The sequence below is a fragment of the Siniperca chuatsi genome, linkage group LG2 (genome assembly GCF_020085105.1).
Source record: "Siniperca chuatsi isolate FFG_IHB_CAS linkage group LG2, ASM2008510v1, whole genome shotgun sequence".
NCBI classification, from domain to species: Eukaryota; Metazoa; Chordata; class Actinopteri; order Centrarchiformes; family Sinipercidae; genus Siniperca; species Siniperca chuatsi.
The window spans coordinates 28831739-28857940 of NC_058043.1; the positions used below are offsets into that span (position 1 = coordinate 28831739).

The 26202-nt window shown below is 38.5% G+C and overlaps 1 protein-coding gene across 2 annotated transcripts in view; it reads left to right on the forward strand.

Annotated features, from left to right (window-relative positions):
* Positions 1-26202, forward strand: part of cntn4 (contactin 4) — a 186356-nt gene that overhangs the window by 53258 nt on the left and 106896 nt on the right. For both annotated transcript variants that reach the window (XM_044182712.1, XM_044182722.1), the window contains exons 3-4: positions 4674-4806; positions 13677-13852. In XM_044182712.1, coding sequence (XP_044038647.1) covers positions 4674-4806; positions 13677-13852 — 309 coding nt within the window. The remainder of the gene's footprint in view (positions 1-4673; positions 4807-13676; positions 13853-26202) is intronic.

Below are 26202 nucleotides of genomic sequence, written 5' to 3' on the forward strand. Positions count from 1 at the left end.
GCTAGCAGCAAGCTTCCAGCAGGTCTGCACCTGAACTGAACAAACTCAACTCCAACAATGTAAAACTATCCCTGAGGAGCTTCTACCCCGTGCTTTTAAAAGGAGTTAATGCATAATCACTTATGACAGTAAAATAACATTTCAATGTGAAAACAATAAAAAAAACAGTTTATAATCATTATTCCAATGGTTCTAACATAGAAATCCCAACAACATAACTTGTTTAGGGTACTTAAAAAGACTATTCCCTGAAATCTACTCTATACTCAGTCTGAGTTCCCTCTACTATAAAGCCCTTTGGAAGCTCTCATTTCCTGTTTGGACCCATGACCAGCAGGTAATATGGATGCGAGCAAATACAACAAACATTTTGTCAATTGAAGTTACATTTAACCAATAAATGAATTTGAATGGAATGGTTTAATAAATGAACTACTACTAACCAACTTATGTTAGCATGGTATACCTATATATGCTTGAATAACTCAGTCACAGAGGCCTAGCTACACAATTTAGCAAACCAGGACTACAAATCTATTGTGCCTGCAGGATGTAATAAATAATGGAACTGCAGCAACTAGCATGTGTCTGACCAGTGTGCAACCTACTCTATAGGGCACAGTTTAGAACCGTGACAAGCATTGTTATTTTATTTTTATTTTTTTATCATGGACACATGAACCACCTTCACATTCATCTAGGCCTCATCCTATTACATACGCAACCTCCCGTCTTTCTTGAAAATCATGCAATATGGCCCAATGCGAGTCTGACTTGTGTTTTGCATTTATTAAAACCTCTAGTTTTGTTATGCGTTTTTAAATGTTTTTGAAGGTGGGGTTCAAATACAAATCAGGCTTTATTATTCAATTAATTTAATTATATGGTGCAAACATTATGTTGTTTTGTAGAATTTGTGAGCTTAATGCATGTATTTATGTATGAGGGGTATAAATGTCAATAGAAAACAATTTAACACAAAATAAAGCAGTTTTGAAGATTTCTGTCAACTTCCAGTATAAGCAACACCCTTTTCTGATTTAAATCCAAATACAGATTTTTGTGAAATAAACAAATACAGATAGGTATGCGTTACACCGCTACTATGTATGCAGCCAACACTGTTCAACTGTTGTTATGCCTTGAAAAATTGCATGCCAACAACAAGAGCAAAAGTGTGCCAGTGTAATGACTGGATTAAGATAAATATGCCTCATAATCAAAATAACTGCATTATTAAAAAAGATAAGCTATATTTCCAAATGTTTATTTAGCACATGATATATTTGATTTCACATTTAACCACCATAAACAGGCTGGCCATATCTCTGAAAATATCTGTGAAATCACCTTCACAGATATTTTCACAGCAATCCCACAGAATATAGCACTGACGATTTATGAGTAATAAAGATATTAATCTTGACTGAATATAAAATTGAGTGATGTAGAATTTCTGTCACTTTATCAACTGACACAGAGCATTGTTTTTTATTCTGACAGTTGTTGATTAATGGAGCAATTATAGCCTATTGGGGACATTAGCTTCTTTTTCACAGCTGCTGTTTTTTTGTTTGTTTGTTTGCACCTCTGTCCCCAATTCTACCTCTTTTGTGTTTTAGTGAGTGAGTTTAGCTAATGCAGAGAAACATTTGAAACATGCCATGCCATTCTCTGTCATTTTCTACCTTTTGTATAAGGTTAAAATTATTCTTGTAATTCTCGCTGATAGTGGATACACAAGAAGGTTTGTTAAGTGCATTACCATTGGAAAACCCTTGACTCACTCTACAATTTTATCAAAAAATGGCTATCAAATGGTTATCGAATGCGACCATTCAGTCAGTATGTTTTTTTGCCACAAATGGTGCACTGTTGCATGTTGACAATGAACACACAGTAAATGAATTTTTTGCCCATCCTCTTTTGGAGGGATAACAATAGCTCTGACTGCATCAATGACTGAATCTACATATACAGAGATTTCATTCCTTGGTGTTTTTACTAGAAACTGTTTTCCTTATAATATCACTCTCCAGACTTAAGAATGTTTGTCAGAGGTGATACCTTTAAACGCTGTGTTCAGTTTTGCATAAAAAAAGAATAGCTTACCCCATACTAAAATTAGCATGAGGTTTGAATGCTTCTGGTGGCTTGGAAGCATATTCTGATGCTGTAAAATGTGAGGTGTGCAGGGAAACATTTTCTTGAATTAGATTGCCTATTGAGCAGTTCTTTGAATTATACATTACCCTGTGCATGTCATCCTATATAGCTATGCAAAGATCTGTCACTACTTTCACAACACAATGCTGAAGCTTCCTGTTGCTTTAAAGTTTCTGTAGTTTAAAGACAAAATATGAGGGAACTTAAATATCGACAGCAAATGTCATAGGAATTCTATCATTAGATGCGGAGAGTGCTTGTCAAGGGCCAAAGAGTTTGTCAATAGGAAGTTTTGACCTGATAATGTTATATGAAGAGTCAACAAAATCATTAGGCGTTATCATCTGGAGGCTACAAATATCTAACTATCTGACAGACCACTGACCAGCCAACCAACCAAGGTTGCTTGCCACCCTTAATAAAAAGAGTTTTAAAAAACCTGCAAATGATGAGCAAAGATGTTTAAAAATTTTCTGTCAAAATAAATGTTAGATCTTTTCTACATTTAATTCTTTTTTATATAATTGATTACAAAAGTGCAGTGATAACATTTCTTACTGTATACTTTTTGCATTATTACACTATTACACTACAAATCTTTTGTTTTAAAAGAAAAGAGGAAAACATGTAGCAAGAAAATTACAGATAAATAAATATATGTATTTAAAACATTTGCAAAAAGTATGCAATGGATTTACTAAAAATGAAGTAAAATGATAATAATAGAAATACAATTATGAATTAAAGTAAATAATTAATCAATGAAATTACCAAATCATTGACTTGATTAATCATCCATGTAATCATTTAGTCCATCTGTTAAGCTTCTGACTGACACACTAAACATCATAGTGTAATAGTAGGTTAACATCACTGGTTAAAACTAGACAGTGGTAATGCAAATACAAGGGTAAGGGTATTGGTATTGCAACATTATTGCTGCAAAGGAAATTATGTTACCAGATATCGGCAAAAAATTCGATATCATGTATGGCTCTCCCGCATTAAAATATAAACCGTGTAAAAAAAACTTTTCAGTCAGTGACATATTAAGCAGGATTTAAGGGTACTTAAACCACCTTTTCTTGCAGAATTGTGACATTTTAGAGAGTGGAATCATCTTAAATTCTGATATATTCTGTGGATCTCTAGAGACAGGGTGTCTTTTATTTTCCTGAGTATCACTGATTATAGCTGTAGTATGAGACTGATCTTGCAGGCCTCCTATAACATTCCCTAGAGCCTGCCCTGTCCAGGCATGCAGTGCTATATTTGAAATGGTGCACAAGCAGGATACAAGCTAGTTATTGTTCTGTACCTTCCATACTTTACCACAGTTTAAATGTAATGTTGTCCAATATTATCTGAAGTCCTCCTCCACCTCTCGTAGCGCAGACTCATTTGTTAGGTAACTTCCTGGTCAAGAAAGGCTTCATGAAGCCATATTCTGCACAAGCATGGAAACTTAATAAAGAAGTGGGAAGGGCTCCAAAAAAGAAGACTTCCTGTTAATATATTAATGTCATCATCCCACCTTAACTCCCACACTTTCAGACCATTATTCAGCTCTAGTCCCAGCCTGTGTGAATGATCTAGAGCTCATTTCCCACAGCGTAGTCAGAACAGCAGTCACTTCTCATCTTCTACTATAAATCGCCTAATCTTTTCTTTTTAAAGAATGTTTTGAAATCCTCTATGAAGTGCTGTACCATCAACACTGCTGTTCAGTTTTGCTTTAAAAAGCATGTTTCCCTTTAGAAGTCTAGGCCCACTCCTGTTTAAAATGGTCAGTTTTCTTTTGGTTTATATTTCTTCTTTGTGTTCTTCTTCTTTAGATTTTAAGATTGGAAGTAAAATCCAATAACTATGTTTACTTTCAACTGGATAAAACTATCAATACAAAAAAAGGCTAATTAATATAAATGAAGAAAACAGACTGATATCAGATATCAGTTGATGACTGATTCTGGTTGCCTCAACTTTAAAGAATAAGAACAATTAAGCTAAATAAATAAGAGTGAAATAAATAAGACTGATTAAGTCTGTTCCTTTTCCTTGTCTTCAAAATGTCATTGATACTTTGTAAAGCCATGCACAAATAGCACACTGTGTTAATGGCACCTTAATGGAGTAACTGAGACTTTGTTGTGTCATTTACAACAAAGAGCTCTAACCACTCATTGGGCAAATAAATAAATAAATGAACAAAAAAAATCAGGCTGACAGAAGTAAATTAAGGAATTATTCCAGACAATTGTCCAACATAAATCAGGCACTATATCCTATTACCACCTAAATAGCTTTAAAGACATGTCTCTCATCATTCTTATCTGTGCCATGGTGTCATTCGGTTCAAATTGATATGTTTTGTCTACTTGTGGTTTTGCCCTTTTAAACACTTAAATCAGTATCAACCTGTTTCTGCCACTGACTAATTGGCTGTTTTACAAACATGCTGTTGTCTAAGTTTATAGTCAGCTGTATTGTCTTTCCTTGTTGTCCTACAGAGAGCAGTGTCCTGCAGAGTCCTGTCTTCACCAAGCAGCCAGGCAGCATTGTGTATCCTGTGGAGACTCTGGAGAGGAACAGGGAGGTGGTGTTCAGCTGTGAAGCCCAGGGAAGCCCACCTCCCATCTACCAGTGAGTGTGTGCACATTGTTTCTCCCCATCAATGCTGCTTGCTTTTATACTACTGACAATGCATCAATTTTAGACAACCTTTCACTGGCAAATGTCTCAATGTCTCATGTTGGCAGCTCTGAACACCAATAAAAGTGAACTGTTGGAAACTTAAATACCCATAAATCCTGTAACATAATGTTGCAGGTTCATGTTATTTATTTTAAGTGATGCTTTATACCGAAAGACTGTTTAATCACTTAATGTGGGCACAGACTCATCTACATCCACTAACCAGTGGAAGAAGCAGTCAGATGCTTTACTTAAGTAGAAGTAGAAATACTGCAGTGTAAAAATAGTCTGAAGTAAAAGTCCTGCATTCAAAATATTACTCAAGTAAAAGCACAAAAGTATTAACAGAAAAGTAACAAAAGTAAAAGTACTCATGCAGTAAAAGTACTCATTATGCAGAGTGGACCAAGTCAGTGTTACATCTTTATACATTATTGATTTGTTACGATTGATGCATTACTTTAATGTTGGAGCTGTTCAAGGTAGAGCAAATTCTAAGTACTTACTTTTTTGGTAGTTTAATCATGGTCCACCCATGCAGGTGTTTTCACTTATATTGCATAAATAGACCTCTTCTCAGGACAAAGTGGGCGTGTATGAACTGTGCTTGGCTGACATCTCTTTCACCCTTCTGTTGGTTTTGTTGTACATGCTGGTGGGGGGGACAACCTATACCTAACCTGTACATAAGGTTTGATGACATAACATAATTCCCAACATACATACACCCAATTTACATTAGACTGGAGGTCTAATCAGCCAAAGTGATTGAAAACAACTGGGTGGGTGTGCAGAGCCTTTAATTTGCAATATAACTAATAAATATATCTGTAAAATAAATGTGGAGTAAAAAGTACAATATTTCCCTCTGAAATGTAGTGAAGTAGAAGTATAAAGTAGCAAGTACCTCTGAATTGTACAGTGCTTGAGGAAATGTTCTTATTTAATAGGTCAGTCAGGCAGGGGTGAAAAGTAACTATGGTACCCTGCCTCTCAGAGTCAAACCTCAGTTAAACAGGAACACACATATATCATACGCTGCTGGAATCAGCACAACTTGGGATAAATCTGGGAATATTCTATGTTTTTCTTATTGTCAACAAATCCCATGAAAATATCAAAACCAACAATGAATTGATCATTCTAGTAAGTATTTTCTGTGTATGCAAAGCCTGATATATCGTATTCCTCTGTGCCATTGAGGTCCATTGTTGTCCAAAAGCTATTAAACACACATCAATGAGCCACACTGTTGCACCGGGTGACATGGTCCTTCATTATGATGAACATTGGCACTGTAATTTATTTTGAGTCAATCGTACATAACCACCCTGCTGCTGAAAATACTCAGGAGAGCTCTAAATGTGTATTACTGTAATCCACAGCTGGAAATAGTCCCCAACAATTAAAAGTATTTACTCCTGTTTGAGTGACATTTACTAAAAACTACAGTGCCCAGCTGCTAAAAGTAACATATGGTGACCCATTTTAAAAATGTACATCTTCAGTTGGAACGTATGGGCTTGTTGCTAAGAACCACAGAAAGACGGAATGTATTGAGTAACAGACTTACACGTTGTTTTGGTCTTTTCATGGGATTTGTTGCCAAAAATAAAACTTATCCTTTAACTCTTTCCAGTGATAGATTTCTCTATTGTCTATTGAGGATAAACATCCATATGTTCGCTTACTAAGTATGAAAAGTAATCCAGGTAATTGTTATCTGTACATCCATGGTTAAGGTGCAGGAACTGCCAGCAGCAAATGCAATGCTAGTGCAGGCTGACTTTTCGTGATGCAGATTCCCCTAAATATGAACAAACATAGGCATAACTCTGCAATAATACACCCCCTGTTTACATCACCCAAAGCACAATTGGAGCAGTAGTGCCTAAGCTCAAGACATATCCATGACAAATGGAAATAAGAAACACAGGAGTGACAAAATCCATAAAATCTTTAACATTTTTGTTTGTTTGTTTGTTTTACATTAGTAAATGTTTTGACAGTATTAGGCATGGGGTGTCCAATCAGGGTTTTTTTTTCTTCTCTGGAATGCTGACACTGTCTTTTATCTATGCACTGAGATGTTTGTGGTGTGTTGAAAACACATGGACATACAACCAAACAATTTAAAATTGTACAAAAATAGCCTAGCCTTCCATTTAGTTTTTGCAAAAATAGGTGGCTCTAAGTTTTCTTAGTTGGCAAGTTTGAGATGCTTCTCGCCACTTTAGCTCCATTTCTGGATTTCGGCTCATAAAACTGTTTTTTTTTTTTTTTATTGTTTAGAGCAGTTCTATTTCACATAAATAAATATAAATGAAAACTAGATTGGGTAAGGGTTGTCAAAAAGGTTCACAGTCTTTAGGAATGTAATTCTTGATAGTAATCAGTGTAATTCTTGATAGTATAGTAAGAATACAAAGTAATTACAGAATTACGGATTTGCAGTTTTCACAAACTAAAATGATGAACTGTACAACAGAGATCACATTGTTCTTTTGATCTCAGTTGAATCCATATACTCTACATGACACTTATGTTCTAAAACTAGAAACCAGAAAGGTTCTAGTTAACTGACAAAGCCTGAAGCTGCCCCACTATCAGTGAATTAGACTTATTGCGGATGCAAAAAGTGTTTGGAGCTTATACTTTCCAGTGGTGGAGGAAGTATTCAGATCCTTTACTTAAGTAAAAGTACCCATACATACCCATGTAAAAAACTCCATTACAAGTAATGTAAGTCATTCATTCAAGTAAAAGTACAGATGTATTATCAGCAAAATGTACTTAAAGTATCAAAAGTAAAAGTACCTGCAGTAAAATGTCCCCTGTGATGGATATATGATTATATATAACATTATTAGATTGTTAATACTGCTGCAACAATGTGTAAGCAGCGTTTTACTGTTGTAGTGGAATTGAAGTATAAAGTAGTAGAAAATTTAAATACTCAAGTAAAGTACAAGTACCTCAAAATTGTACTTAAGTACAGTACTTGAGTAAATGTACTTACTTTCAACCACTAGTACTTTCAAATGTGCTGTACTTCATTGTAGTCTCTACAGTAATGAAAGGGTCCGTATCCTGTAATATCGGCTGGGTATTGTCATTGTGTCCTCAGATTCAGTCTTCCATTCATCCTGAATGAAACCGCTCCAGGATTTGTCTCTTGATTCAGCAACAAGACAGTCTTGGCTCTGTTGTTTCTAGGTGTAGAAGATACTTGTTCATCCTCGCAAGTCAAGCCTGAGCTGATCAGGATCATAGGAATGTATTACATGGATTCTATTTTGTGGTGGATTTTCCTTTCAACCCCCTGCTGGAAACGTGTCTTGTCTAACTGTAGCCTAGGAATGCATGTTAAGCTTTGCATACACCCAGCTCAAACATCTTTTTTCTGCTGCACAGTTCAAAGAGCAGCTGTTTTTTCCCTCTTTATTTCCTCCTCGCATGGAACATTAGTCTATTGAAAGGGGGTTGTGTTGTATTGCAGCATCTCTGGCAAGTAAAAGTTCAAATCAATCATGTTTGCTCACTGAAATTTCTGGGGTGAGATTTGGAAGGATTGGTACATTTAATACTTGGAATTGAGCCAGCTTAGAGGATGACCTAATCAGCTGTTTCCTGTCAAGGTCGCTGTGCAGTCCTGTCAGAACGGCTGCCACCTTCTAAAGATGTGTCGCAACGGACAGACAACAGCTAAATCATGTTCAGAGTTCATTAATTGCATGTTGCACAGTAGTAAACTGTGACAGCTTGAATTGCAGTGTTTACATTCAATTCCATGAGTGAAGATATGTGCACAGTATTGTCTGCACTAAACCTGAATGAAGAGAAACAAAGGATATTTTCATATTTTAAAGAGGAGAAAATGGGTAGGTTGTGGCATAAAAAATCCAATTCCAGCCACTTAATGAAATGGTTATAAATCAGCACACTTGCTTTCTTTAGGGTGTTGTGACACACACTTATTCCGCACATTCCATGTTATTTCCCAGAATGTCTTGTAAGAGTTAGATGAGATTGATATCACACTAATATCTGTCTGTTAAAAATAAGGCTACAAATGTGACAACAACTTGGCAACACTAGCTGACTAACTGGGAGAGTAGTAAGTACACAATAAAATGAAACAAACAACAAAAAACATATCACAGTCACAAGATAGCATCACAAAAAAATAATATTTAAAACCTGGGTGGGTCTTTAAAACTGCTAATACAGTCACAAAACTACAAAACTTTTATAAAAAAAGCTATAAAACCTCTGTGACTTTGATATTTTTTTTGCTGTTTATGTTTCATTTTGGTGTGTACTTATTTTGAAGTCTCTGTGTTGGAGGTGCAGTATCTTTTGGAGGCTGGCCATCTATGTGTCTTGCTCTCATTGGATAACTGATAAAGATTCTGCCTTCTTGTAGTGTTATATAGGCAGTATTTTTTACAAATTCTGTAAATCACCCTGATAAAGGCCCTGCACCGAAACGTGTTGGTGAAATAAAGAAGAATAAAGAAAGTTTTTTTTTCTTCACATTTGCTCCTTTGTGACTTGAGCACCTAGTTGGCTGGTGAAATAGCGTCAGCCTACTCCTCCTAAAACAAGGCTTCAGCAGCTAATTAAGACTGTAAATTATATTATAATTGTATTATGAGAGAACATCTTAATTAGTGAGCTTCGATTGTGTTGGTAGGTTGATTTTGTTACAATTAGGCAGAGAAGGCTAGCTGTTTCTCCCTGTTTCCAGTCTTTGTGCTAAGCTAAGCTAACAGAATCAGAATCAGAAATACTTTATTGATTCCCGAAGGGAAACTCTTTGTTACAGCAGCTCGCCTTTATGTCAGTGAACACAGGAAAAAGTACTAGCAAAAGATATAATACACTATAAAACAGGTCAGAAAATAAATTAAATAAGTATAAAATAAAATAAGTGTGAAGTACCAAGTGGGTTTACCGGTTGATGATGATAATACGGTATAATAATAGTATATAACTGGCTGCTAGCTGGCTGTAGCCTTATATGTAATGGACTCATATGACAATGGTATCTATCTTCTCATCTAACTCTCCACCAGAAAGCAAATAAGCGTATGTCCCAAAATGTCAAGCTTTTCCATTAAGGTAAACCCAGTACATATGTACATGCAAGCTCATATTAGACCACTAGGGGTATTTTTAATAAAGGGACATTAGGTACAACATTAGATACTTGCAAACAGACAAAACCACATACAGTAAAATAACTACATAAATTAAGAAAATCCAATTATTATCATTATTGAGCAATTCACATTATCTTCCATCTTTCAATAGTTGATGAACCACACACACAAGTTCTTCATTCAGGTCTGGGTGACTTGTGGCTTTTGAGTATGCCTCTTATCGCTTGAGGCATTTAACTCTGTCACCACCTCTGAGTCACTGCTTGCTGGACCACCAGATAGTTGCAGGCCATTGGATAAGCAAGTTTCCACCTCGAATATCATAACTCAGATACCTTGTCCCTCAGTCTTCTTTTAGTTTGACCTAAGTAAAAACAGCCACGGGGAATCAAGCCCGTAGACAACAAGGATGATGTTACAGTTCACAAAACACAGAACTGGAAGAGCTGTCCTGTGAAGAAGATATTCAAAAACCTAGTTTTTTTACAACATTTTTACTGCAATTTTAACACATAAGGAGTTACTTACCAGCCATGAAACTGGACAGCTGGTTCAGAAGATGCAAGAAATTTTCCCTGGAAACGCTAACTATTGTGGCAATATGGTAAATGGCATGGTATGGTGCCTGTAGTAGATTTTTTATGCCACACCCTACCCATGGACAAGCTCATATTTTTTTCCTCTTGAAGTGATTTCTTCTCCCCTCCAAGAGCAGCAGTAGTTGTGGGGGACACTAGAGGCGCTCTTGTTTGTATTCTTTTTCTTGATATATATATTTTTTTATTTTAAAATGCACAATATGTACAGTAAATAATTATTTTGATTTTAGAATCAAACAAAAAAATTTAATTTAACTGTAATTATGGGATATGTGGAGTTTACAAAGTAGTAGTACATAGTAGTATTTTTTTTAACACATTAAAGCACCAGGCTTAAGAACAGGAACAGACCGTCTAACATTCACAGCTTCATAAGCCAGATGGTGTGGTATTATGCCGCTGTGTAAACCGCCTGTTGTTACATGATTGCATAAAGCATGTGCCTAACAAATGGAACTGCTGTTGTGGCCTGCTTGCCATCATAAATCATTGTAAATAGAATTATTAAATAATCTGGTTTATATGAGTTTGATGTAATCTGTTGCTCCATACTTCCCATGGAGGAGGATACACGGTGACATGATCACAGGATTCAGAGTTCCCCTCATGCTGCTTTGTATCACGGTTCCCAAACTGGTCTCAATTTATCTGTAGTTAGAATGTGCTCGAGTTTCACAGAAATTAGAGTATCCGTCACTTAGCGGCTTTAAAGTTGTTATCTAATTGGCTTAAAGTGACAAGAGCTGTCACAGGGCATTCCATTTGTCACAAAAGAGCATTGGCAGCTTTGGGCAATTATCTTTAACTACCACTATGTTTAATTATCACACACATACACAATATAGTACATGTAGGGATTCACAATATCGCCCTCCAACTGGGTACATTTTTTATCCTTTTCAACACTGGACATGATTGCTCACTCAGATACATCAAAACCTTTTCCAGTCTAATGTTTTAGAAAGACACAGATAAAGCACTGAATTGACAACTTTCTTTTGCAACATTTCGTTTTCGTTTCATTTTGTTTTTATGGATGCAATGCCGAGTCTCTCTGAGCAATTATGACTGTCAAAAGGCTGCGTTCATATTTGATGGGATCCCTTTTCAGAAACAGAGGAAGCCACTATCTGAGCCTGATACTGAGATTTGGAGCATCATGCTCCACCCTCCCCTGTCCGTTCTGCTTTTTCATTCAGGTCGAAGGTGTTACTTGGTTGTAAAATATTTATGTTGATTTTTGTTTGTTCCACTTCAGCTGCAAATGAATCGCTGCTGTAGTCCTGTGAGACCGCAGCCACCACCACCCCCCAGGCTCTTCTCTATTGTGCGTAGTAATAAGGCTCTTGAGAGCGTGCACTTACTTACGACTGAACCAGAGGAGGGCCATGAAAGACCATTGTGCTACACATTTTGTCTATTAAAAGAAAAAAGTCTTAAGAGGCGCTTTGTGAGTGCTGCAATGCCTGGCCCACAAATATTCTGCTGTTTGTGAGACACGTCAGTGCGGGTAGTTGGGTAAGCAACATAGTCTGTCATTGTTCTTCATGTAATCAGCTCCTACTTGTGTATTATATGATGATCATGTACCGACTCCAGTGGCCACAACACCGAACATAGTTGATTTTCTGCAACAAAATAAGCAAACAAGTCTATTCTATAGGGTATATTATACTATAAAAGATACAATATAGCAAGAAAATAAATACCACAATGATAATGCATTACTACTGTGTTTTCTCAAAAGGTTCTAATGCCTCAAAGGCACCAAATTGGCACAAGGAGAGTTAAGATACCAGTGCACAAAAACAGCTTTGCACAACTTCTGCCTACTGTACAAAAGGGCTTTAGCAAAGCCCCCACATCAAAGCTGCTTTCTTTTCCAAATGAAACAATATACCCTTTTCCCAGTTGAACCTGAAATCATTCAGAGAAAATAAAAAAATCAAAGTAGAAGGAAATATAGAACTTCTCCTCAAATAAATAATCAACTGCTAAATCACCTTGGACCCTAATGAAATCTGTATTGTCCATTTTCCAATAAGGTATAAAATGTTCCTTTTATGCTTGTTTATCTGTGCAGAACCTTTTATTGCTTTGATGGTTATACATCATTGATAACAAATAACAGTGTCTGAGCTCTTTTTTGCCCTGGCTGAAGTAAGTTATGGCTTGAAACCATTTTTCTGAAATGACTGATTTTCCTCCCACCTGTGTTTCTTCTAATAAGGTGCATCTGTGTAGAGAGATTGGAGAATCTGTTGCCATTTTAAGTGAATTATATCCTTCGTTGATCACCCTTAACACCAATGATTATCATGTGGACTAGTCTAGAATGCACAAGTGTGAAGGCAAGGTTGCAGGCATTTGTTTTAATTGACGCACCATAATGATTAAGCAGCATTTTTATGTGGTTTGACTGGGGTCTGGCAAGATGGATGGCCTGCAATGCTATCTATTCTCAGGGAGTCAAGTCCTTGGCACCACAGTGGTTCACTGCTGCTTAGATTAACACTAAGCTGGAGGGCGTGATTTCTGGGCCCTCTCAACAATCAAATGTACAGGTCACGTTCTTCTTCTTCTTGTGGTCTGGAATGCTTCCAACGCCCCAGTCTACACTGAACAATGTTTCATTTGTTAAAGCTAGGGTAGGTAATGTATTTCAGAAGCATTTTTTTGATATATTCTCTTTACATCCCAACAGCAATTAATATATCAAATGCTCTGCGGAAAAAACTGAAAAAAACTGTGGCTGTCGCAGGCCTGTAATAAGCCCATCCAATCATTTCATTCGGGCCAATATTTAATTTGGCCCGAATGAAATGATGACTGGCCTACCTGCCTGTCTACTTGCCTACCTGTGTGCACTCTGCTATGCACTCATTGCGCATGAAAAAATGTGCTTTGGGGGAGTGGCTTTGGAGGGTGGCCTGAAGGGAGGGGGTGGGATTTTTTATACTTTCAACTAACTAACTAACTGTCTCTTGCTAGTTTTTCTAACGTTACCTACCCTAACTTTAATTGACATATTAATTATTTCCATTTATTTTTTTAGGTGGAAACTGAATAGCACAGAAATCAGTCCCAAGTCTGGATCTCACTACAGCCTTTCTGGAGGCAACCTCAGAATCAGCCATCTGAACAAAGACCAAGATGCTGGAACGTATCAGTGCTTCGCCTCCAACTCTTTCGGGACCATCGTCAGCCGAGAGGCCAGTCTAACCTTTGCATGTGAGTCTCTTTTTCCATCTCTCTCTGGGCAAACTTTTATGGCTTCTGAGCTTCCACTGAAAAAGAGATGCAGCAGAAAAAAGACACGCCAGTGGCACTCCAGGATAACATAGTGGGTTCTGCTTGATAACATGATAAACATGGAAAAATCTCTCTGGGGAACTATTAACTCCCTGTGTGTGCTGACGAGAGTTTACTCTAAGTCATGACTGCAGATCAAACAATGTGTCAAATGACAATGTGAAAACAATGTGACAATGTGAAAAGGGTCACTCATAGTGATGAACCTACAGAGAATTATCACCAGAATCTGTAGCTCCCCTTGGCTTTACGGGGCTTTTAGTGAGTTTCAGCTCATTGTTTAGCTGCCCAGCCCACAACACCAAGCTGTTTTCAGAGACAAACCTCTAAAAACCCACTGTACACTAACTGGTCAGCACCAAACAGCAGACAGACACAGAGACTAACTGGTGAACATAGCGGAGCATTTAGCAGCTAAACAGCCAGATATTTCTCTCTGGAGTTGGTAGAGACCAGAAACAGAAGAGAAGAGAGCATATTGGACTTACATTCATCAGGTGGCCAGAAATTATAATGTTGCTCCATAACTGCAGGATGTATAAATAAGTAAATAAATGTTTGCCAAAAACTGCCATATCAACTTCAAAGGTAATTATACAATATGTCATATGGCAATGTTACTGCTGCCCTTAAAATCAGTAATTGCAGGTGGAAGTGAATTGGAAATACCATAATGTAAGTCAGGTAAGAATCCTGCATTCAAAATTTTGCTTAAAGTTGCATTAATTAATATGTCTTTATATTAACAATGTATCGAATGACTACGTGTAATGTAGTAATGTAACTCGTAAAGAAAAACCCACAGAGATATGGGGCTTTTTTCTTCTTCTTTATTCAAGAGTGACATCTTTAAATTTGAGAGCATGGCTCATTGATTTTACATTCAGATTCTGAAATGCTTTCCCTCAAAACTCTGCCTTCGCACTCTGCCCCTGCTTGTGCTTAGATTTGCTCTGCTTCTGCTCAAACTGTATGCTTGCACTCAGTTATATTTAACTGCCCGTAAGGGACGCTCTAAGAAGTAAAGTGAACGCGCCTGCAACGAGGCAGGGATCATTTCATTGGTCAACACTACACCTGGAATTCTATTGCGTGGGGAATTTTGAAAGGATTATTGCACAAAAAATCAGAGAGCAGAGGAGAAATCTGAGAGCAGATGGCACAGAAGCAGCCTGAGTGGGAGGAGAAGGGCTGAAGCTGGAGCGCAGGAAATCTGTGCAAGCATGCAATTTGAGCAGAAGCAGCGCAAATTTAAGCGCAAGCAGGGGCTATTTGAGTGCGAGGCCAAGGTTTTGAGGGAAAGCATTACAAAATCTGAATGTAAAATCAATGAGTCATGCTCTCACTCAACTCTACAGTTCCCTTCAGCTCTATGCCGCGTTTTAGTATCTTTCAGCTCATTGTTTTGGTTTTATGGCCCGCAACTCTGCTCTCATCAGCCTAATTTCTAGCAGCAGTGAGAAGCTGTTTTCAGCAAAAAAGGTCTGATAAACCCACTGTATACTTCCTGCCTAGCACCAAACAACACACAGACAAAGTTAATGACTAGCTGGTGGACGTAGTAATAATAATATTAATAATAAAACTTTATTTATAGAGCACTTATCAAAACAGAGTACAAAGTGCTTCACAACAAGAGAAATAAGATACCACAGTGAATGGCGAAATATAAATAAATAAAATACATAAAATACACAGAAGCAATAAGATAAACAGTAAAATAAACAACCAGTTCAGGTAAAATCAGGATAAAAATGTGTTTTGAGACGAATAGTGGAGTATTTAGTAGCTAAAGAGCCAGATGTTTCCCATTATGAGTTGGTAGAAACCAAAACAGAGCTAAAAGAGAGTTTATATCAGACTTACATTCAGATGGCCAGATGTCACTCAGTATCTGCAGGATGAGTAAGTGGGTAACTGTTTGCTAAAATGTTTGCCGTATCAACTTTATACTGTAATAATATGCCAGTGTTGTGTTTTCAGCTTGTTTTGCTTCCCCCAAGTGGCCAAAAACACAATTAGTCTAGTTTAAGCAGAAGCACAGAAGTATTAACAGCAAAATGTACTTATAAAATGTACTTATAGTAAAAATATTCATTATGCAGAATAGCCCCTTTTAGTGTGCTACATTAGCCTCATAGTCGCAGCTGTTCCAAATGAAGGTAATGTTAACTGCTTTCTATACTATTTGGTAGTTTAATCTATAACAGTGCATGTTTGTGTGTAAAATCTTAATCTATATTAATGAATAATAAATTAACATAATCCATATCTATAGTTGTCAACAAAATGTAGTGGAGTCAAAAGTACAATATATGAAATGTAGTGCAGTAGAGGTATAAAATAACATAAAATTGTAGTACAAGTATCTCAAAATTGCATCTTTCACTAATGCACTACCTGGTCGATCCTGTCAGTAGCATATGCTTGTCTCAAAGATTGAGCCATGCAAGTCTATGTGCAAAGGGTTGGTACAGTGAAACTGTGAATGGCTCATTAAATTAGTTATCAAATTTAGTTTTTTAGTGATATTTATTATTATAGTTATTTTCAACCACTGCAAAGAACACAGGGACACCAAACACAAAAAACAACATTCCAAGATAATGAGTCAGCACTATCAGTTTTGCAGATCTTACCATTGTGATGATCTGGCCCATAAAGTATACCCCTGCACCCCCCTTTATGTGTTCATAAAGCACCACTCCATATTACCAAGTGCCTGATGTAGCCACTGCTATTAAACTATTTCTTACTCTACCTGTGACTGTCACAAGTGCACTTCTAAAAACCAGGGATGCTGGAAGTCAGTCACAGTTGAAGGTGCTGAGAGAAGGTCAGTCTATATAATGATGTCATACTAAATGGTGAGCGATATTCATGTTTTTTTTTGTATTAATTTGAATGGCTAGGATAACTTATATCTAATAATTATTAAAAACAATTTACAACAATTTGAGAACGTTTTACACTACAGCAGACAGCAAACTTGAACACCAACATACTGCATGTCAAACAGCCACAGCAACTTCATAGTCAACAACACGGAACTAATGAGAACTGCAAGGAGATGAAGAGGGAGAGACAGTGCCTGGACGTGGGCAAGAGATACACGTCCAGTTCATCATAGTTTATAATAATGCAGTGCAGTGAGGATAGAGACGTTTATAGAGGAGAGGAGTGTATGTAACGCGGATCTGTCCGTCTGTTTGTCACTAACAGAGACTCCAGTCTGCAGTGTAGTTCATATATTAATAAACCACAGATTTGCAGAGTAACATTACGCTTCATGATCAAAGAAAGTTTTTATGTCACGTCGACACTTCTGTCCATATTCACACGCTCCCTCTCTCCCGCTCGTCCACATGAGCTCTCTCATTCTCTCCCTCTCTCACTGCTGCAAGTCTTCATCATACTTTGTTATCATGGCACAGGAGAGACTGTCGGGGCTGGCCACCCTGAGTATTGAAAATAAACGCGCTGTAAGAAAACAGATACTGTAGTCCTATTAATGAAAATGTATTAACAATTGATGCAATCTTTGTTGCTCTGTTTGAGAAACCAATTTAAATCTGGAGTGTGGAATTTTTGTCTCCCCTTCTGGCAGTGAGAGTAATTACACAAACACTATCGACGTGTGCTTATGATGTATGCCTACAGGCTCATGTTCAGAAATAGTTACTAAAATACAGAGACATTTCCACAGTTCCAAGACAATAATCCATTATTTAGGTAGAGTAAATGTAATAGCTACATAGCCTACTCCAAATATTTTACCAACCTGTCCAAGAGCAGTAACATGACATCTGTGTCTGCCCTCAGGCACTTCTCTCAGCGCTCTCCAACAAGGAAAAGCTAAAGCTACACCAATGGTTATCTGTGTTTGTCCTCGCTGTCGATCACTTTCTTTTTTTGACAGTAATCCTTCCTCTAAACGCCTCTGAGTTTTTTTTTTTATCTGGAGCATCAGAAACTTTTCTTGGACGCTTGCCGTAGCTTACTCCGTTGCTACGGTTGTTCCAGAGCCATGAAGAGAGAGAGTTTCGTCATGTCCGTTCAATTTCAATTCAAGTGGCTTTACTGGCGTGACTGCATACAATACAACCATGCCAGAGCATATTAACACAAACTATACAATCATAAAAACAAACTACAACAAAACAAACAATAAACAATGCTCAATAATAAACATTATCTCCAATGGACTTTTTTTTTTACAGCAATGGCAGATTGCGGCGCTCTCTACATGGCTCTGGATTGCTCCCCACTTCCGCTCTAGCAAACCAAATCAAATCAAATCAAATCAAAACCAAACCAATCATTGCTGATTGGTAAAACGCATCATTACCGGTGCGCCGGCGCAGGAATGTTGCCATAGACACTAGATTTAAAAACTCTAGGCTTAGGCTTAATAGGCTTAATCAGCATTGTGTGAACTCGTTTGGCAAGGACTTGAATGTAATGGACATTCATTTATATGTTATTTATATGTAAAAGTCCTGCACTCAAGCTTTATGTTGGCCTTAAAGGAAAAGCTTGTTCTATCTATTTTCACAGTAGGCTTGTGTAACAATCTGAGTTAAGTTAGCAGGTAGGCTTTTTACAGTAATTTTGATAATGAAATCCTGCACTCCACAATGAGTAAAAAATCGGAGGAGTCAAATACGGAGTACCGTGACACTTAAAAAAGCTCCAACTGTTTAAAATTTACTCAGTACAATTAACCCCATAATCTGTGTCCAATGTTCTAAAGTGGTCTGTTAAATTTCGTTGTGCGTTTGAAATGATTTAGCATCCTCACATGAAAGATGTGAAAGATGTCAAATTTCGCCTGCTCTGTGCTGCAGGGAAGAGGCCCATTCAGAGTTAGCTGCAGAGGGGCCTTACATGTTTGCGTCACAGTGTTGGTGATGATAGATTGTTAGATCTTGATGAGTCTAACTGACAGCCTCTGGACTTCATATTCCTAGACGGCAGGAAGTCAATAATTGCCTACTGTATGTGCCAGTTATCGGACAGGAATAAATAATGACATTAATAGCAAGTGAGTGATTGCTTGCTCAGATTAGATTCTGAGGTTTAGCGTTTGGGGACAAGGCCACCAATATGTCTCAGGCCATTTGTTTGGTCCCCTGGACCAGTGAGAAGTCAATCTACAATCTGATTCTGCTGGTGGATTTCCACTATGATAGGTTGATGACAGTTCCATCAATTGTTGGGCTCTGACCTTACCAACCTTCAGTTGTCGTCACAGAGTCAGGGCATGCATGTATGACGAGTGTCATCTATCTTCTTTATTACTCTTGGTATAGCTTAATTAACTCCACAGCATGATTGAATGGTAAAGGTTCAAATGACTCATTTAAAGGGCAACTGGTATTACTGGAGAGTGTAATTCTTTATAGAAATCTAAGCAAACTGAAGTACATGGGTTTTTCTCCTGCAGGGAGGCAGGCCGAGATATTCTGCTCCTGGAACGCAGATTACCAGTAAAATACACACCATGCACACTTTAGGTGCAAGTGGTGTTTCATCACCTATCCTATATTGCTTAAGTAAAGAATGTAACCTTTTGGTGATAATTAGTTTTCTGTGTAATTTGACTGTGATTCTGACACAAGACAGACTTTGAGCCTACTCATACCTCTAATAAGGTAATTACAACTGTCAGAGCCAAAATAGGAGTAATCATTTTGAACTATAAAAATGCACTTCTGCTACATCTGAAAGGTCAAAAGTAAAGAGATTTAAAGATTGTCTTTGATCTAATTTTACACGTTATTCTAAAAGTAATGTGTTTTTGATATAAAAACACAACAAAATATTAATGTTTTTTGACAGTTATTGTTAAAGGATAAGTTGGGTGATATTGGATCCATATTTTTCTCATTGTCAACAAATCCCATGAAAAGATCAAACCCAACAATGAAATGATCCTACTAACAAGTATTGTCTGTGTAGCCAGTAACTTATTCCTCTTTGCCGTAGAGCTTCATTTTTTAGATTAGATTCGATTCTGTGGTGCGGAGTTCAGTAAAGTGACAGCTGAAGGGAAGAAGCTGTTCCTGGGCCTGCTGGTTCTGGAACAAAGAGTCCTGTAGCGCCTCCCAGAGAGAACGAGGGCAAACAGTATGTGGCTGGGGTGAGAGGTGTCCCTGACGATGCTGCGCACCCTTCATAGACACCTCTTGCTCTGGACAGCCTCCATGGTGGGGAGTGGAGAACCGGTTATGCGTTGGGCAGTTTTCACAACCCTCTGCAGTGCTTTCCGGTCTGAGACAGAGCAGTTACCATACCATACTGAGATGCAGGTCGTAAGGATGCTCTTGATGGTGCAGCGGTAGAAGTTCACCAGAATCTGATGAGACAGATGGACGTTCTTCAGTCTCCTCAGGAAGAAGAGACGCTGGTGAGCAGTAGAAGTTCACCAGAATCTGATGAGACAGATAGACTTGCCTCAGTCTCCTCAGGAAGAAGAGACGCTGGTAAGCCTTCTTGACCAGAGTTGAAGTGTTGGTGGTCCAAGAGAGGTCCTCAGAGATGTGGACACCCAGAAACTTGAACCTCTCAACCTCTGTCCCATTGATATGGAATGATGTGGTGGGGGGTGCCACCTTTGGTCTGTCTGCCATCCACAAACTCTTTGGTCTTCTTGGTGTTAAGGGCCAGGTTGAACCTCCTCCCCGTAGGCACAGAGCTCAACGGTCAAATCACTGGCGGTTCTCCCAGTATTTCTTTTCTCTCCACCCTTCTTGCGTGCATCCGAAGAAAAAAACAACAACACTTCAAAGAGACACAGAGTAGCTTACCGGTAGCCTGCAGCTGCACTTTTCAAGACACCCAGGGACACACACAGGGAAGTGGTCAGACCGTCCGAGAGTGTCTGTCGCTAGCCTGCCAACGCCTGGCAGCGCATCAAAAAAGTCTGCTGTTTGTTAGGCCACCTGTCCTTACAGTCCAGAAGTCCTTACAGAGAAGTTTAAATAGAAAATCGAATTGAATCGTGACCTTGAAATCAAAAATCAAATCGAAACATGGATTTGGAAGATCGTGACACCCCCACTTTTTTACATATAAAAAATAGGGACAGCAAAACGTGCACACCCAAATAAAATACATTTTTAATATTTATTCCATATTTAAATAATGCTGTTACAGTTGGAACGCTGTACATGGAATTGTGCGTTTACTCGTGTGCGCGCACAGGCATCTGTTTTAGAGGCAATGGCGATGCAAATTTAGTTGTTTGACTGTGGGGTGAAAAGTTTGACTAACCGGTCAACATTGCAAACGAATTCTGGTATTTTGTGTACCAGGAAGTGAGGGAGGACATGTGAACTGATGACACTGAAGATTAAAATTCTGTGAAGTATCAGACAAAACACAAACTTCGGTTCAGTTACTGTAATAAAGCTTTTAAACATTCTTTTATGTCACATTTTCATTATTAAGCTGACATATCTTAATTACTCAAAATATAAGGGGATTAAAAATGGCAACCATATTTGCAGTTTCGAAAACCAAAAGCTGATTCCTGGTTGCCAACCTGGCAACCACTTTTAAAAGTTAGTGTTGAGCCATGAGGCAGACTCATCGTTGTCGCTGATGAGGCCAACCACTGTTGTGTCCTCTGCAAAGTTGATCATGGTATTAGAACAGGGCTCCAGACTAACTTTTTTCACCACCACCTTGAAACCATCCCAAAAAACAATTTTAACCATCCCAAAGTTTCTTTATTTTATTAGTATCATCTATAGTTGTTAGTGTCATAATTAAAACACCATTAAGAAGTTGGAGAAATAAATAATTATATTTATTTTGCTCCATTCAAAGACATAGGTTTAAAACAAAACCTGAAAAGTTATCTGCAAGTTATTGTCTTATCAAGACAGAGAACTGATGAATATCATTCAGATAATTCATATTGTGAACATTACTGTCCAGGCTGGCAATTATTTGTCAACTAGGAAAGCTACCATGGCTTTTGCCCTGTAGGCCGACATTGTTGTTTGTTTTGTCAGCTGACAATTACGTGGTTGCTGCCGCTGGCTGACAGATTACACTCCATTTAAACAGTTTTCACCACGGTGCTCTGAAACCCATTATTTCCAATGGCTTGCCACGACAACTAGATTGAACTCTGGGCGACGAGTGCGCTGAACCCAGCAGCAAGTGCAGTGCAAATCACGTTGTGTCTGATAGAGCTTGAAAGCCTTAAAGCAGTGCACCAGTACACTGAAATGGAGCGGACCCAGTGTTTAGCCCTGTTAGCTGTTAGCTCTATAGCTCTGTTAGCTGTAAACATACTGCAGGACTCTGCAGCTGCTAACAGCAAACAAGCTCTCCTCCTGCTGATTTCAACACGGATTTGTTGTTCACAATGTAGCATTATCAGGGAAAAAATAATATACTCACACACTGCCAGGGTAGCGCCTGGCTAAAGTTAGCTAACTAGTAGCAAACAACTGGCTAGACTGTTTCAATCAAATGATGTGCGTGATCTGCAACCAGCACAACATATTTGCAAGGTCCTGCCAGCAAGCCCTTTGTGACTGGTGTTAGAATGGGAACATTTCAGAATCTTCATATTTTTCGTAGGTCTCACGCTGAGTAGCCAGTCAGTGATAGTAACTATAGTAACAGCATGAGAAGATGCGCTCTGTTGTAGTCAGTGCTTGGTTCATTTGCTAGGCGATAGTTATACATACATACAAAAACCCCCTTTCGTCCCAGAGGTGTCCTGGGGAAGATCTCTGTTCCTCCCAACCACATTTTCTATTGTCCCCGAGACGACGGGACGTCATTAGTCTCGAGCCCTGGGCGTGTGAAGAGGGAGTAGAGGAGAGGACTCAGCATGCAGGCCTGCGGCACGCCGGTGTTCATGGTGAGAGTTGAGGAGGTGTGGTTTTCTAGCCTAACAAACTGGGGTCTGTTGCTTAGGGTATCCAGTTGCATAAAGTAAAGTATAATAAAGTATTTCTGATTCTGATAGGGATGTGTTGATGCCAGGGTCACTGAGTTCTGTGATCAGTTTGGAGGGCATGGTGGTGTTGAATGCTGAGCTTAAGTCAATGAACTGCATTCTCACATCTGTGTTACTGTTGTCCAGGTGGGAGAGGACAGAGTGTAGCACCATGGAGATGGCATCCTCCATACTCCTGTTCTGGCGGTAGGCAAATTGGAGGTGGTCTAGTGTGGGTGACAGGCAGATTTTGAGATGAGCCAGGACCAGCCTCTCAAAGCACTTCACGAGGGTGGGGGTGAGTGCAACATGGTGAAAGTCATTAATGCTCGCGTCAGTGTTTTGGCACTGGCACGATGGAGGTGGTTTTGAAGCACAAAGGCAGTTGCTTGGGCCAGTGATAGGTAGAAGATGTCAGTCAAGATCTCAGTCAGCTGCCCAGCACAGGCCCTGAGCACGCGTCCAGGGATGCCATCACGGCCAACAGCCTTACATGCATTAATCCTGCTCAGTGCAGCACTCACTTCGGTGGGGAAGAGTGTGAGGGGCTGGTGGCCTGCAGGGAGCACAGCCTTGATGGCCGCGTCATGATTGTCCCTGTCAATGCATGCCTAAAAGCAGTTAAGCTCATCAGGGAAGGAGGCGTCATTGGTTGGTGGGGTGGTGTTGATGGGTTTGTAATTGCCTGGATGCCTTTCCACATGCGCTGGGGGTCAGAGTTGTTGAAGTGTTGTTGGCAGCGTGTCACTCGGCCCAACTCCCGGATAACCAAAAATGGGCAAAGGGGTGGAGCGTGGGTGGAGCTGAGGTGCCTGGTTGCTGAAACACACCCATCTAGCTCGAAGTTACCAAGTGAACTGCTTACAATTGGCAGTGTCACTGCTTTTGAATTTGGCCTTTAGGACACATTTTGTTACACCTAAACATAGCCCTGACCGTCATGGCTAATGTTGAGTTTATTTTTTATGTTCATTATGGTTGTTAAAAAATAACATCTGTAGCCATATCACTCTTACCAACTCTGCTCTACCTCATTCCTACAATCCCACCCTTTACGCCTTACCCCCGTACCACCCCATGGACTCTGCAGCTCTCTGGAAATAGCAGTCTGCTCAGTCTGTTCATTTTATTTGAATAAATGTGTTTACTTTTACATTTATAATTTTAAATATCGTCCACCTTTTTGTGTTTTGTCCTTTTATTTAAAAAACATGGTTCACATTTGAATTTATTCTATTTATATTTGCACTCCTTTTGTCTTTATTACTGACTGAAAATGTTAGATTTCACACTTTAATCTGACTTACCTGCACACTGAGTAGTTATGAATCCCCCTATGAGGTATCATTTATTTGCGATGTTGCAAACTCTGAGAAGGTCTTCCTCAGGCAAATACACAGGTATTGTGAGGCCAAAAGAAACATAATCAGCTGATCAAATGCATCTGTGGCAATGCAGGTGCATTCAATCAGCCATGTTTTTTTCTTTTGCCTCACTATACAGTATTGGCCTCACATTACCTGTGCAATACCCACAAGAGCTTCTCAGAGATCCTAAATGAATGACACCTCCTATGGGGCTTCAAAACTATTCAGTGTGCAGATAATTGTTTTCAGAAGAGTATAGTTTCTCAGTGAATATTCCACATTTGGCTCAAATAAAAAAACAGGGCATAAGATTATCTTTTCATTTTTTACTTTCTGCTAAGATCTATGCAAAATATTAACCTATACATACCATCTTAATATTTTCATTTATAATCATTACTATTATTTTGTTAAAAATTTAGATCACCACTATATTTCCAATTAACATAGGAAACTGATCAATGACAGCTTGTAAGAATGTGCTTTTACTCTAAAGTATATTTAGTTTGATCCATTTTATACAACAAGAATGTACCACTACACAAGCAACAGTTTAACTAATTAAAATTGAATCTTGTATTCATGAAAACATCAATATTAAAGGTTGCAAATTTACATGTTGTTTTGTATGACTTAAGTACAATAAATGAAAAGATGTGTAACAGTAATTAGAATGATAGAACCTAGGGATAATAACCCAGTGTCATAATTTGGCAAAAGATTAATGTCTTGTGAAACAAGTGATGCCTTCAACCTCTTTGGAAGCAGGGACTTTTATATCCTGTAGAGCACTGGGCCCAGGTGCTCCAGAACTGGTTGGATACTGCAATCAGCTCTCTAGTACCTCAAAAGACACCATTTGTTCAAAAGTATTATCACCTTAAATTCTTAAAACACTTAAAACACAACTTAAAATACTTCTCTATTACGTTTTGACTTTGGTGCATGCCGAACATACGCTCCCGTTAAGTTAGCATCATTAGCACAGCTGGGTGTCTTGCTCGAAGGCTAACCCAAGGCTAATTCATTAGCTGGCTAATTAGCTAACAAGCCATGTATGGTTAGCGCAGACAGCGATACCTGCTAATTATTGCTAAAATATAAATAAAACACTAGAATTTCCCTCACCGAAAAAACTGGAGCACAGACTTCTTGGAGGGTCTGTTGGTACAATTAACCGCACAGCGAGCCATATTATTCTTCAGATATTTTCATGAAAAAGTCTCCAAAAGGCACAAATTCACCCCCCTCAGAGTTGTCATGAGGGGGAAATTAACTATAGAGACCAAAACCGTACCAGGCTGTAAACATGTTTATTTCTGCTGTAAAGTTCCATGCATCCTGTGGCTCTTCTGCCAACAGTGTCTCTCCTCCTCTCCTCTTGTGCTGTGCGCAGGCAGTCAGTGTGTGGCATGTGGGCAGGCAGCTTCACTCTTTCTCTCCGGATCTCTGGATTAGGATGTTATAGCTTGTAAAAATGTAAATAGTTCGTTTGTGGTTCTCTCTTACTATTTCTCTCTGGATTAAGATGTTACTACAGGTTGTAAATATGTAAATAGTTTGTTTGATCTTGTAAATATTTAAATTGTTTGTTTGATCTTCTCCTTCCTCCCTCCCATACTTTTTTACTTCAAATACACACAGTCTCTGTAGTGAGTTTGTGATTATTTGGCCAAAGATTTCTCTACGTTTTATACGTCTTAAATTAAAGTGATCTTTTCCTTACTGCACTAAGCTGTATGCAAAGGAATGTGTGATGACATCATCAATATGCATATGAGTGTATGATGCGTGGCGACTTTTAGTGACTTATGGAGCTCGTGCTAGCTACTTACATTGGAAAAAATTTGGCAACACTGATCCAGAAGGGAGGAGGAATAGAAATCACTGTTCGTGTGGGAGTCTAGGGTGGCCTGAGTGGCAAACACACTCCAGTCTGT